Consider the following 12,888-nt stretch of genomic DNA (forward strand, 5'->3'; position numbering starts at 1 on the left):
CTCTCCTTGTTTACAATGTTAATGGGAGGCAGGACAGTTCTCACAACACAGAGCCAGTGCTGGACATTGCCCTAAAATCCAGCAGTGTTTACAGACTTCAAACTGAGTTAAAGCCAATGAATTCAGCTTTACTGAAACACAAGAACAGCATCGAATGGATGCCTGAAGAAAAAAGCATGACAAAAAAAGCTAGCTAGGAGGAGCACCAGGCACCATGCAACAAATTCCAGTTTTCCCCATAGCCTTTAATGTAGACTGTGCTGACAGATCTTTTCAGTCTGAGATTCTGCCAAGCTGAGCAAGGTCAAACAAATCACTGGGCCACATGCTCCAATTTATGCCTCTAGGAAATCAAGACTGATAGTCCAGAAATAATCACTGCAACATCTGGTGTGCCTAGTGGCCTTGCAAGATCCCCATATTCTCAGTATGACACAAGATGACATATTCACTAAATCAGCAGCAGGTTTAAGGCCAATCAGAACATTTTAGAGCATTTATTCAAAGTCATGGTTTTATGAGCACTGTGACAAAACTGCTGCCTCAACTTTTAAGGATAATTTCCCTCTTTCCTCCAGGTTTAGGATTTGTATCTTGGAAAATTAGGATTAAATCTATTCAGTACTTCAGGGCTACCTTGCAATGGCATCACCATTTCCAGAACTACAAGTTAAATCTCCTTCTGACCACATCTCTTGCCAGTGGGGTAAAACCACACCTTTTAACACAAAACAGCATCAGCAACCCATACATACAGGGACTACCATTCTCACTAGCAGTGAAAAGTATTCTAATAAACTAAGATAAACACCACCACTATCTACATTCCATTTCCATTTTATCAGCTGCCTCTGGCTGATCCAGGATTCTGTGTCCAGCCCTCCCCAGCTCTGATAACTTCACATAATGGCTCAGAAAAACAATGGGGTAAGTGGCAGGATTCCCAATGACTGAAGTCACTCAAAGAGCTGCTCATGACTCTGCACAAATAGGCTTTCACTGAAAGAGAGCTGGTTGGAGAGAGAGGTTCTGGAAAAGCTGCCACAGGTCTCTGGGTCACCCCTTGATCAGTATCAAGGTGTCCACTCTTTAGCACTGCAGCAGAACCAAAACATCTCTGTGAGACCCTGTCTGCATGGATGAGGGAGCAGATTTTTCCCATTAAACATGTAACTTTAACGGGAAAAACAAGTGATGGATGGGATGGGAAAGAGGAGGATGTCTCTGTAAAACAAGTTACAGCATACAGCAAAGAGAACCCAGAGGGATGTCCAGGATGGGCTTTCTGTAGTGTTACATTACTCCAGTTTGTAAGTTGTGATCTATAAACAAAAGGTGATGAGAGATTACTCATTTAAAATGAGTTTATCAGGCAGCTCATCAACTGAACTGCAATTCCTAGAGAGCTTTTCACTACAAGATATGAGAATTCAACCAAGACCACCCCAAAGCACCCTGACACCTTCAAAGGATAATAAAAAGGCCAAATGAATATGACATTAGGTCAGAGAACTTGCAGGATCAAACTCAGCTTTTAGTCTCCAGTAGAACTCCTTGGAATGAAATTGCTCAGTGTATTCAGATGTTCATTGTATTTTCTACATTGCAAAGAGTTCTCTGAATCTCAGAAGAAGGTAAAAAATTGATGTTTCAGGTCTCTGAATATGAACCACAGGTACTTTAAGATAAAGGGATCACAGCACAAACAAGCACTGCAGTTCCTGCCACCACTTCTTTAGCTTTCCTTACCTTTGTGTATTGGCTGGATGGGAGGAGATCCACAAATACTTTGAGATCAGTAAAACAGCAGGGTTTGTCCCCAAATTTTTTGAAGTATTGGAACATTAGTTCTTCTGGATCACCTAGGAAAAAGCCAGTTCACCTTTTTAATATGCTGTGTTAAAAGGTGAATCAGTAACATCACTGAACATGAGAAAACTCTATTAATGCCTTCCCCCCCCCCCCTTTGAGAGTACATAGTGATTAGATAAGAGAGCTGCACTACTGCAGATTTTGAGAGGCTCAATGTCTTTGGTAACCAAGGACACATGAAAAGAAACCCCAAGAGCTTCATTCAAGCTACTCTGGCAGATAAGAGCTCAGCATAGCAGGCCTCTGCTTATCTAACAGCAACTTATTGCTGGATGGAAATACAAAAGGAAGTAGTAAGCAGCACAGATGTGGCTCTAATCACATTCTGTCCTTCACCAATTCCCTAAATGTGATTTTTTAATGCAGCGTTTTCAAAAAGGAAAACCTGGTGCTACTGCCAGAAAGTTGAACTGAAAAACTACCTTGAGACCACAGCGTGACAGCAGGGCTTTCTACAAAAGCAGTGCAGCAGGAATGAGCTTTTCATTGCCGTATCAGTGACTGTGTGCTCTTTAGAAAAGCCCTTTAGAAAGGTCCCCTGCTTGCTTCTACAAGACCTGGAGTAGTTGGAAACTACCTGCCCTTCTTCAAAGCTCATCTTCTAATGCTTTCAAAACTCTACATACGAACAACAGCACATGCCTTTCCATAACAGAAATTGTATTTAACTCAGTGATTTAGCAAAGAGCTTGTTCTGAGTTTGTGTTCTCTCCAAAAGATCAATTCACCACCCACTTAAGTGGCTCTTACCTAGTTTATACTCATCATTACAACCTCTGTACCGCAAACGTCTGATCAGCTCCAGTTTAGCTAAATATGGTCCCCGAAGCGGCCGAGAGCTCTTAGATTCTTCTGTTATCCTCTCTTCTATAAATTTCACAGCTTGCTCTATAGAATAGTGTACCTCTCCTTCCAAAGAGCTGTGCAGGTAAAGAGACAAGAGGTTCTTTGATTTTCCCCACTGACAACACGTGTTCAGCACATTCCTCTTAAGGAAATCTGGCATGATGGATTCTTTAACTCATCACCAGGAAAGCAAGCACTGGAAGAGTTCTGTAGAGTACAAACCACTATTTAAACAGTGCTTTCCAATAAACTATTGCCAGTATCCAACACAGAGTAGGAAGGACACATTACTTAGGGTCTGATGTCAAGAAGTCATCCAAAAGACACAGACAGTGTGGTGCTGAATATATGAATGGAAACAATTCACTGTGGCACAAAGGGAAACCAAACCAACAGTAAAGCTGTCAACTTACTGCTCTTCTTCTGGTGGAGGTGTCCAGGATTCATCAATGAGTTGAAACACTGAATCAAAGTAAGTTATATAAAACTGCCAATCATCTGAGCTGAAACAAACATCAGGCACAGGACAAAGTTTAGGGAATTGCCAAAACAGTAACTCACTGCTAAAACTGCATTCCTTGCAAAAGCTGGATTTAAGGAATAGCCATATTCATAATAAGAAAAAACAACTGTAAAAGAACCATTTCTCCTCAAAAAGGTCTCGCATCTTATGAGCCATCATCGTCCTGAATTCTTGAAGCGTATTAAAGGAAGCAATTTCAACACAGAACTGAGGCTAGCTACAAACTCTCCTCTTAACATTCATATTCCAATCAGAGCACATTAATATCCCCAAAATGCTAAGGCAAAAATTTCTCTTCCGTGTTTAACTCACAACTAAATACAAAAAGCAAACAATGCATCTCTCTTGACAGTTCCAAGAGACAGATTCATTCATATCAGTATGCTCCCTCCTGATGCATCTGCTCAAAGCATTTCCCAGGATGAAGTCTGGCCAAGTGAGAGAAACGAGGTTCCAGAAAATTAAATGTAAATGCAGCTCTCTTCCTTTCCCACCATGAAAGACAGAGCTGCACCAGCAGTACAGACGTTAGAAACAAAGAGGTAAACACAGTTTGACTGCATTAACATGTTGCTAAAGTCAGCCTTCAAAAAGAAGCAACTGACCCTCCCTGTCACCACATCCTTTAACATTCCATCCTTCTGCAAACATTTGGAAATGCTTTGAGATCCTGCGATGTTCTCCCGGTTTAACCACCCTTTACAAACCCACTGAACAAGGCAATTCACAGCCAGGCAGGAATTTTTTCTCCCATGTTTTTGGAATAGAAATATAATCTCACTTTTTCAGCAGCAGCCTTCTCGACAGCGCGTTGCACTCTGGCCACCTACACAGCTTCTTGTACATTGCCATACACTTGTTCTCACGGCTTTGGAGCTCACTTGTCAGCTTCTCTACATTAAAAACAGAAGGGCAAGTTTGATTTAATCAATGCATTTCCTTCTCTACTTTCTGCAGAAAGCTTCTTATTATAGCCCAGGCTGCAAATCAGTAAGTGTAAAAGAGAGGCCCTCAGAGGACAGAAAGGACAAATCTCCTATGGAAGCTTTTACATCCCAATTCCTTAAAACTGCAAGTGCATTTTAATCACCAGAAAACCCTCAAAAAGGTAAGATACTAGCAACCTCTTTGGAAGATGGCAGCTACAAACGAATATGCTATCAATCTACTACTGTTAAGCACACTGCTGCTAAGTTCATCAGCAAATAACACTTAGAATACCATAATCAGGTGGGTAAAACCAGCCTGCACAAGAGCACCTCCACAGTTTGCATCAATGTTTGAAACTGATGCCAAGAGTCAGGCTTCTTACAGCTTTCTTACTTTTTTTGGGCAGTGGACAAGCCTGAAGCAAAGGAGAACTTGCTGTGCCCTCCACACAAGTCTGATGATTAATGGACAGAATACGTTACCTCCCAGTTTTCCTCTCACAACATCTAAGGCTTCCTTATACTTCTCCAAACGTTCCAGGATCATGTAGTACAGCTCGACCTTAAAAGAAAGATTAGACTGCAATGAAATTTGCTAGTAAAATAAGACTCAGGTGTGCCAAGAAATAAAGGGGCTTGTGTTCCTGTCATTAGAAGAGGAGATAGCCAGGCCTGCAAAGCTATCTTTAGCATCCCAGAGGGTGGAGCATTCAGGAATTTAGGTCTTTTTCCATTCTTGGTCCTGAAGTTTCTCCTGGGGCCTCCCAGGGAGCAAAATCAAATACTTCATCAGTCAAATCAAGTGCCAAAATACTTCCTTGGCCACATGATTCCAAATCCCTCTCAACCTCCTGCTCCTTCTGTCCCACTACATTCACGTTGACTTCCAGAAAACTACTGATTGTTATCTTGGAAAACTGTTACAATAATCAACTCCTTTTAACAGTGCATTCCCTCAGTAATGTCCAAATCAACCTGAAAGTATCTGCAAGCAAGCCTTACTTCAGCCTCAGCTTCAATCTTATCCTCCTTCACCATCTTCTCCACCATTCTCTCAGCTAGTGGCAAAAACATTGTCTTTGAGAGGTTTTCATCCTGGGCTGAAATAGACTGAAGAAGAGAAGAGTTATTGGACCAGCTCAGCAGCTTCGTGGGTTGTCTTTCCCATTGCTTTTTCCACATTAAAAGAGGAAAAAACCCACCCAGGTGCTCCAGTTCCCCTCTCCCAACCCCACACACTCAGAGCTGCCATCTGCCTCTGTTAGAAGGCAGCCCTAAAACTACTGACACACAGAAAACCTTACTCTTGATTTCACTGTCCACACTTATGCATCCAGGCACACAATACCCATGGTAGGTAACATACAGCAAGAACACAGCATTGTTTTCCATTCCATGGTGGTTTAGAGAAGGTGTTGAATGCCCCCATGCTTATTTTGTATTTGGCCAACACTTCTGGGCTGTCTGAACAGTGCCCAGACCTGCTGTCACCAGCAGCAGCACAGCCAATCTGCTGTCTATTCCTGCAGACCCTCTGCAGTCTTAAAGAGATGCTAAGCTCAGAGCTCTCATTTCTTTCCTCCTAGAGCCTTTGTAACCTAGTTGGAGAGGAACAGTTCTGACTCAGGAGCTGCAGATATCTGAGGTGCTATTCATGAGCTAACTAAAGACAGTCCAGAGAGAGGAGAATTCAAGTTACATAAATGCGGTAAGGCAGACCAGTCATGTTGCTTTATCAAAACACTACAGCATTCGTTTTGGACCACATCAATAGTGCTACTTGAGGAGGGCTCAGTCCTTCTCCCAGCATCATAGAGATACATTCAACCACACATTTTACTTCAAATAATCCCCAATATTTCCACTCAGAACTTTTCTATATTTGCACCTGCAGGAAAAGTCAACTCATTTGCAATTCTGTACACACCTGCATAATCAGGCTCATCACAGACCAAAAATAGTAAGGATTTTTGGGTACAATCTTATAAAGTGCCATTCCAGCCTGAAAAATATAAGGCAAAATGTTCATCATTCCCAAAACATCTCTTTTCACAAGCACTCACGACAAACACAAGTTAAGCAGCAATGATGGCAGGAGACAACACAGAACTAGCAACTACATGGGAGGACTTTTATCAGCCTGTGAGCCCTTCCATCCTAACACACTTTGCTAAAGAAGGAAACAGGGTGAAAACGTTTTGAAGTACTCTGTGTAGGTCTGACAGGGAACAGCAATGAGCATGTGCATGTACGACTGCCTAAACAGATGCCAGCTTTAATTAGAAGTGGTATCTACATGAGGAAGCAGAAAACTTACTCTTTAGGAAGGGGCTATTTCCAGTGCTGATTTGCACTAGAATGTTCACTCAGTGCTAAAAGGCACAGCAAACCACACGCCTCCCTCATGTAAGCAACAGACCCTCAATGCTCATGTCATACATACGCATACTCAGATACCTGAAACATGAGGTCACGTGTACATGCAAAGCTGTGGTTAAAAGCAAAGGTTGAGCTGAAAGCTTGGATGCATCAAAGCAGAGCCAAAGAACTAAAGATTTCCTAGCCTAATACAGACTTATTCACACATTTTTTCACAAATTTCAGTGCCTGTATATAATGAGGAACAACACTTTTACCTATATAAAATCTGTAAAAAGTTTGAGAAACTACATGTAATACAGTACACTAACACAGACGGACTTGTGTGCCTATCTCCTGACTGCATTTTCCAGTCCTTTCAAATGAAATACCCTACAACACTAAGGTTTATTTTCACTCTCTGATAAGTCAGCATCCACACATTGTTTGCATCTCTAAGTCCTTCAGTTAAGTGCACAGGCCAGTCTGGGACATCCTACTCTGCCAGTGTCTGGATAACTTAACTAGATACATGTTTATGACATTTTAAACATACAGCAGGTCATATAAATGTTAAATATTGTTATTTATCTGTGTAAGACGGGCATTTTTTCCACTTGTGGTTGTAGACAGGAGCACAATTAACATAGTCCCATCTCTGAAATTTATATTGTGTTACGAGGCTTGTCATTCTATGTACATTAATAACTTAGCTTCCACCTACAGCTTGAACTCAAACAGCATGCAAGCTGGGCTACAATGGAAGGTAACACTTCTGCTCAATACATTCCTCTAGTTATTTGCACAAAAATTCAAGTCACCTTAACACAGTGGGAACAAGAGGGAGTTTAGGACTTATTTACTCAGCTCTCTGTGCTTTCTTATGCAGAAGAGTGAACACACATGGTTTGAAAACAATCTTCCATTTATAAGCATTCTCCAGGCACCTAATTTGAAAGGTATGAAAACAAAACTAACCAGCATGACGCTGTTCTGCCAGCTGAGATGTGCTTCAAGGAAGTGCTTTTTAATTTGCCTTCACTGAATTACAACCAATACAAGCCTAGTTAGATATTAGACTACAGAGGTAAGAGCATGAGCAACATTCCTCTTCCCAAACGTAAAACTAAGGAGTAAATCATGTCTGAAATACGGATCAGAAGATCTAGCCACATCTTTTTCTATCTACTCCAGAATTCCTTTGTAATACACTGCTCATATGTAACCACTGGCCTGTTTAAGACAGGCCGATAAAAACCTCCCCAAAATAACCAAGATTTTCTATCAGACTACACACACAAAAGGCACAACTTTTGTCCTAACCCACACAAGGAAAAGAAATCATTTGTCTTCAGATAAGCCACCCCTCAAATAACGGTCTTTTAAGCCTTTCTGTAAAGAATAAGAGAGTCTAACCTTTGCATTAACCCAGCTGAGCTTTCTGGAAGATGACTTGTGATTAACATATACAGAAGAAGACACCTTAAAATGACCAGAACACAAACTGTTGATCATACCTGTTGCATCTTCTTGTATTCACCAACCCTGGCGTAGGCCATGAAGAGGTGGGAGTGATACTCTTCACTGTTGGGAACCTTCTTTACAGCTGCCTCATAAAGTTTGGTTACCAGTTCCGCTAAACCAAACCCAAATGCTCGAGTTAAGACAAATTTGGGAGTAATTTTAAAGCACAGCTACCTAAAGATAATATCAGTGATACTCTGAACTGTAATTTAATTACACTCATCAACCACAAAAATGGCTCTCCCTCCCAAGACCCCAAACACTACATACATCAGGCAAAGGAGGAAAGGGCTCACAAAACCCAAACAAACCAACCTCAAACCAGAGTTAACAGAAACAACTGAACAGCTCAGAAGCACTGAAGTCTTTTTCTTAAGGAAGTGAATCTATTTTGGAGCATTAAACTGAATTAAGATGCTGCTCCTGGCAGAATGACTGCTCCACATGAATTCTGTGCCTAAACACAGAACATTTTCAGAACCTAATATCAAATCAGTTACTCTTATCACAGGTTTACTTATGTTAGTCATATCCTGTTATTTCCCAGTTGCCTATTTTAGCACTCTTAACAAGTAAAATACTTTTTAATAGTATGTTTTAATAATAGCTCTGTCATGACTAAGTTCTTATGGTATTGTAATACACAAAACTTTGACATTTTCATCCTTCCAGAGTTGTTTTTCTTATACAATCATATCTCAGCGTAGTATTCAAAAACTAATGTCTTTCACACATTTTACATATCCTCAACACACATACATAAGCCATCTAATCACAATTTTCTTGCAGGACTGAAAGTGGAAGTGCCTGACACCCACTACTTCCTTTCTGAGTTATAAACCTAAAAGTTAGAAATCCGAGCTTAAACTTTATGCAAGTTTAGAATCACCAAAAGGCTTTTGACATCTTTATATTGAAATCACACGTACAGAGGAAACATTTCACATTATTCAAGAAATGATGCTTCAACTCTACATATACCTACACACATAGAAAGAAGCTAGGAAAGCATGAGCAACTGCTGTACTGCAGACTGATATCCAACAGCCATTTCTAAAGAAGTTGTTTCACCCCATGCCATTGCTCCAGCGATTCAACTACAAAGGTTACTACCACCAGCAAGAACCACAAGAAGCTGCCATAAACAACTGTTTAGAGCTGTAGATAAGCAGTACATAAGGTTCAAAAAAAGCCTGTGTGATTTGTCATCTCTGCTACGTATACAGACAACAAATTCCAGTGGCTTTCATCAAAAAGTGAACTCACAGGCTGATAGTGATGGATTGTTATTACCATGTCATTCATTTAGGAACTATGTACACAGTAGTGTTAATGAGAAGCCTAAACAAGGTTCTTTGCTATATCATCACTGGAGCCTTAGAGGCATTTATAACAGGCATCCTTTAAATCCCCTGAGTATCCTAACACAAATCCCAGACTTTGCACGTTTCCCATGAAACTGTGGGTGACATACTTTTAGAAGCATATAAATAATTCTGATTTTTAAGAGAGGGAAAGGAGAAAGCTTACGTCTGTGCATCTCCCGGTAAAGGATGGTGAGGGCCTGCAAGGAATTATCATCTGTGGGCTCAAGTGCTGCCACTTCTTGTGCCAGAGCATACGCTTCATCCTGCTTGCCAGTCCTCTGCAAGCCAATTGCCTTCAGAACCTATCAACACAAGGGAGAGGCAGCTGTTAGGAGCACAGTTGGCAGTTACCAGTGAAAACCCTCTCATTCCTGGTGGGGAGAAGCTTTGCCCAACCACCTCATTACTTCTCCAGACCTTCAGGTTTTATTAGGCTTCTAATCCATATGGCATTGAAGAAAACTTCCAAATGCAAGCTGTATCAATAGTGTGGCTTTCCATTTCTTTAACAGACAGGCAGGCTGCTCTAAGGCATCAGCCACCACTCAGCTCTCCCAGCCTGCAGACTGAAAACTGACCAGAGCTGCCTACATGGTATGGTGTGGAGGAGAACAGCCCCAGATGTTCCTGAGGGCTCAGGAAACACGCTGGTCTCTGGAAGATCCTGGACAGCATCACGCCTCAGAGCTCTGCTCACCAAACGAGGTCTGCACCACAGTCACACTTACCTTTGCACAGTGAAGATCCTTGTGTTTTTTGAGCAGCTTATCTGCTTGCTGGATTGCCATTTTATTATTGCCATTGTCCAGATAATCTGCAGAAGAACATACACAGCATTACACCAGAACACAAAGACCATTCTGGAAAGCTACCTCCAATTTTACTGTGGAGTATGTGCTGCAGGCCAGTAGTGCAAACCCCATTTCCCTTGTACAATTACTACTAAGCCTAACATTCAGGAAACATGTCACTTTGTAGATGAAGTATTCATCTGCTGTACCAGTTTTAGTCAGTCAAACAAACAAGCTTTTGTAATTACTCTACACAGATCATTACAGCAACAAAAGAGACATAATAGAATGGGTTCTGCAGCAACAGCTCTTTGCTAGCAATGATGCTGAGCCTCTTGGCTTCAGCCGAAGCTGGAATTCATTTGGTGTGCCTTTGGGAGACTTTCAATGACTTTTAACAGGCAGCAGGTTGGAAACTAAGCACTCAACATCTATCAAAGTATTAAGTGAGTAAACCTACTTGTCCACAAGATTCACACCTCAGGCAGAGTCAATGTGTCCCCTAACAGAGCATCACTATCTTTCACCAGAATGGTTTTATTTCCTGGGGGAGATCCCAATGTCAAGTAAAGCTTCAGCTGCAGAAACCCCAAACCCCAGCCTCAAGTCTATTTTCTCCTGTATTCAGCTCAGTGTTCACCACTGAGCACATCATCACATCACTGTACAAGTAGTTTTAGATTAGAACATGAGCCCTATATGCCTCCCCTTCCTCAAAACCTAACCAAAACCTACCAGAAAAAGCTTAGCTGCACCTGAGGTGCCAACAGGGAAGGGTCTGCTCGCATCGTCCTGGCCTCTCCCCACCAAACTGAACAGAGCCAACACCAGTTAACTGAAATTACACTGACATCTTTTTCTCATCAAGTCTGTAGTTCTCATTATGAAAAAAACTCTTTTACCGAGGTGACCTTAGTAATTCCTGGGATATGGCACAAAGTGTGCATCTATACTGATGAGATTTATAGCCAGCAGCTTCAACATTTGCTTCCACGGCCGAGTAAGTGCTGCAGATTTAATGCGGAGCTAATTGGGCTCCTGAGACCATGCAGACAAAACCTCAAACAAGGCAGCCTGCCCACACCAACCAAAACAAAATGCTGCAGCATGAAATATAGTTTGATGCTGTAAGACAGTGACTGTCCATGGGTTAGATGGCTGTTTTAACTTGAAAAAGCCTGTGCATCATCTTCAACATCAAAACTTAAGCAGGGATTTCTCAGGGAAAAGGTTCCAAACCCATGGAATACAAGGTTCTGGTCATGTCTTCATGCACAAGCAGAGACTCTGTGATTTAAGGATCTGTGTTGCACAGCTCACACACAAATTATGCTCACACACGCTGCACTGCCTGTCTTGGATTGTTTAACAACTGTACTGATAACATCTCCACTTCAGCTGTCTTAAGGTAAATCAAATAAACCACAAACTTCTCTAAACTGCAGCAGAATAAAGAGACTGTATTTTGCTAACAACAAGTAAGTTTGTTGGAAGCCAAAGTACTGGCAACTTCCAAAGGAATTCAAGGGAAAGGGAAAGCAACTTCAGCCTATATTAGTTGCAAGTCTGGAGGTGGAGATGTTCAGTGGCTGGAAAAGCAACATATGAATGAACCTCCAGGTGAAGGGAGAACAGGATGGAAGATAAACGTAGCTGTCGAGGAAACCTGAGCAACCACGCACATGGTGCAAACCCACAACACCGCTTTAAGTCAAGAATCAGACCTTCAGCCTCACGCTGCACACCTCCAGGTTGTGACTTCTGTGAAGTCTTGTATTTCCCTCTTGAGGACACACACTTTGTTTTGGGTTCTGCAGCACCAAAGCCTGGATGCCAACCTTACACTGCAGATAATCCTCTCTAGAACTAGCAGAAAGCTCTTTCAAAGCTGCCTCTGAAAGGAATACAGTGAAATATATCTCAGCATCATCTGCTTTAATGTCGGTTGAGTTCACCAAGTTTTTTCTTTTAAGGCAGCTTAAAGATGTCACACAGGTTACAACACAAAGAATCACGTTACTAACAATGGCATGTACAGAAAACTAAGGAAAACTCTTAAATCTGTCACATACAGACAAACCACACTCCTGCACTCATGATTAGATGAATTTTAAGACCGCTGCATGTTTACTCTTTTAACCAAACACAACTATCCCCCTCCACCTCACTGGAACCATCACGAACGCAAGTCTATAACCGCAATATTCTCACAGCATAGGACATTCCTGAAGCATCCCAAATGAGGGCAGCTCTCCACCTTCGGAGGAAGAGTTATTTTCTTCTAATGTTGAAAGAAGTTGAGAACATCCTCCTATATCTCTGTCCAATCCTCAGTTTTAGAGGATAAACGACACTGTAGCCTGGGGAAGTCTTTTTCTCCTCTCTTTCCCTATATTTGCATACACAGAGCCAAGCTTGCCTCCAGTCTCTTAAGCAACCCCAATTACATGTAATACCCTTGGAAATACTGGGGAAAGCTTAATACAGGAAGTTTCTTAACAAGACCACCTTCTAACTACTTCGCTCGTCTCCCAATTAACTTCCATAACACCGTAATTTACCTGTGCCACAGCACTTCAAAACACAACTTTAAGGTACCCGCGACTGCCCCTGCTCCTTTTACGAGCTAACCCTTTTCCAACTTCTCCGCAGCAAGAAACAAACGCCGACCAGAGCTG

At 41.7% G+C, this 12,888-nt stretch overlaps 1 protein-coding gene across 1 annotated transcript in view; it reads right to left on the reverse strand.

The window, feature by feature from the left end:
• NAA25 (N-alpha-acetyltransferase 25, NatB auxiliary subunit) overlaps positions 1-12,888 on the reverse strand; it is a 28,039-nt gene that overhangs the window by 14,516 nt on the left and 635 nt on the right. Inside the window, exons 2-11 of the mRNA XM_061466423.1 lie at positions 10,148-10,233; positions 9,583-9,721; positions 8,046-8,164; positions 6,098-6,172; positions 5,173-5,280; positions 4,654-4,732; positions 4,023-4,134; positions 3,132-3,221; positions 2,623-2,792; positions 1,750-1,862 (exon numbers count right to left, since the gene is read on the reverse strand). Coding sequence (XP_061322407.1) covers positions 1,750-1,862; positions 2,623-2,792; positions 3,132-3,221; positions 4,023-4,134; positions 4,654-4,732; positions 5,173-5,280; positions 6,098-6,172; positions 8,046-8,164; positions 9,583-9,721; positions 10,148-10,233 — 1,091 coding nt within the window. The remainder of the gene's footprint in view (positions 1-1,749; positions 1,863-2,622; positions 2,793-3,131; positions 3,222-4,022; positions 4,135-4,653; positions 4,733-5,172; positions 5,281-6,097; positions 6,173-8,045; positions 8,165-9,582; positions 9,722-10,147; positions 10,234-12,888) is intronic.

Source organism: Pezoporus flaviventris, unplaced genomic scaffold (genome assembly GCF_033815535.1).
Source record: "Pezoporus flaviventris isolate CSIRO_AGI_PZ_B2104156 unplaced genomic scaffold, CSIRO_AGI_Pfla_v1 ptg000041l, whole genome shotgun sequence".
In the NCBI taxonomy this organism is placed as follows: domain Eukaryota; kingdom Metazoa; phylum Chordata; class Aves; order Psittaciformes; family Psittacidae; genus Pezoporus; species Pezoporus flaviventris.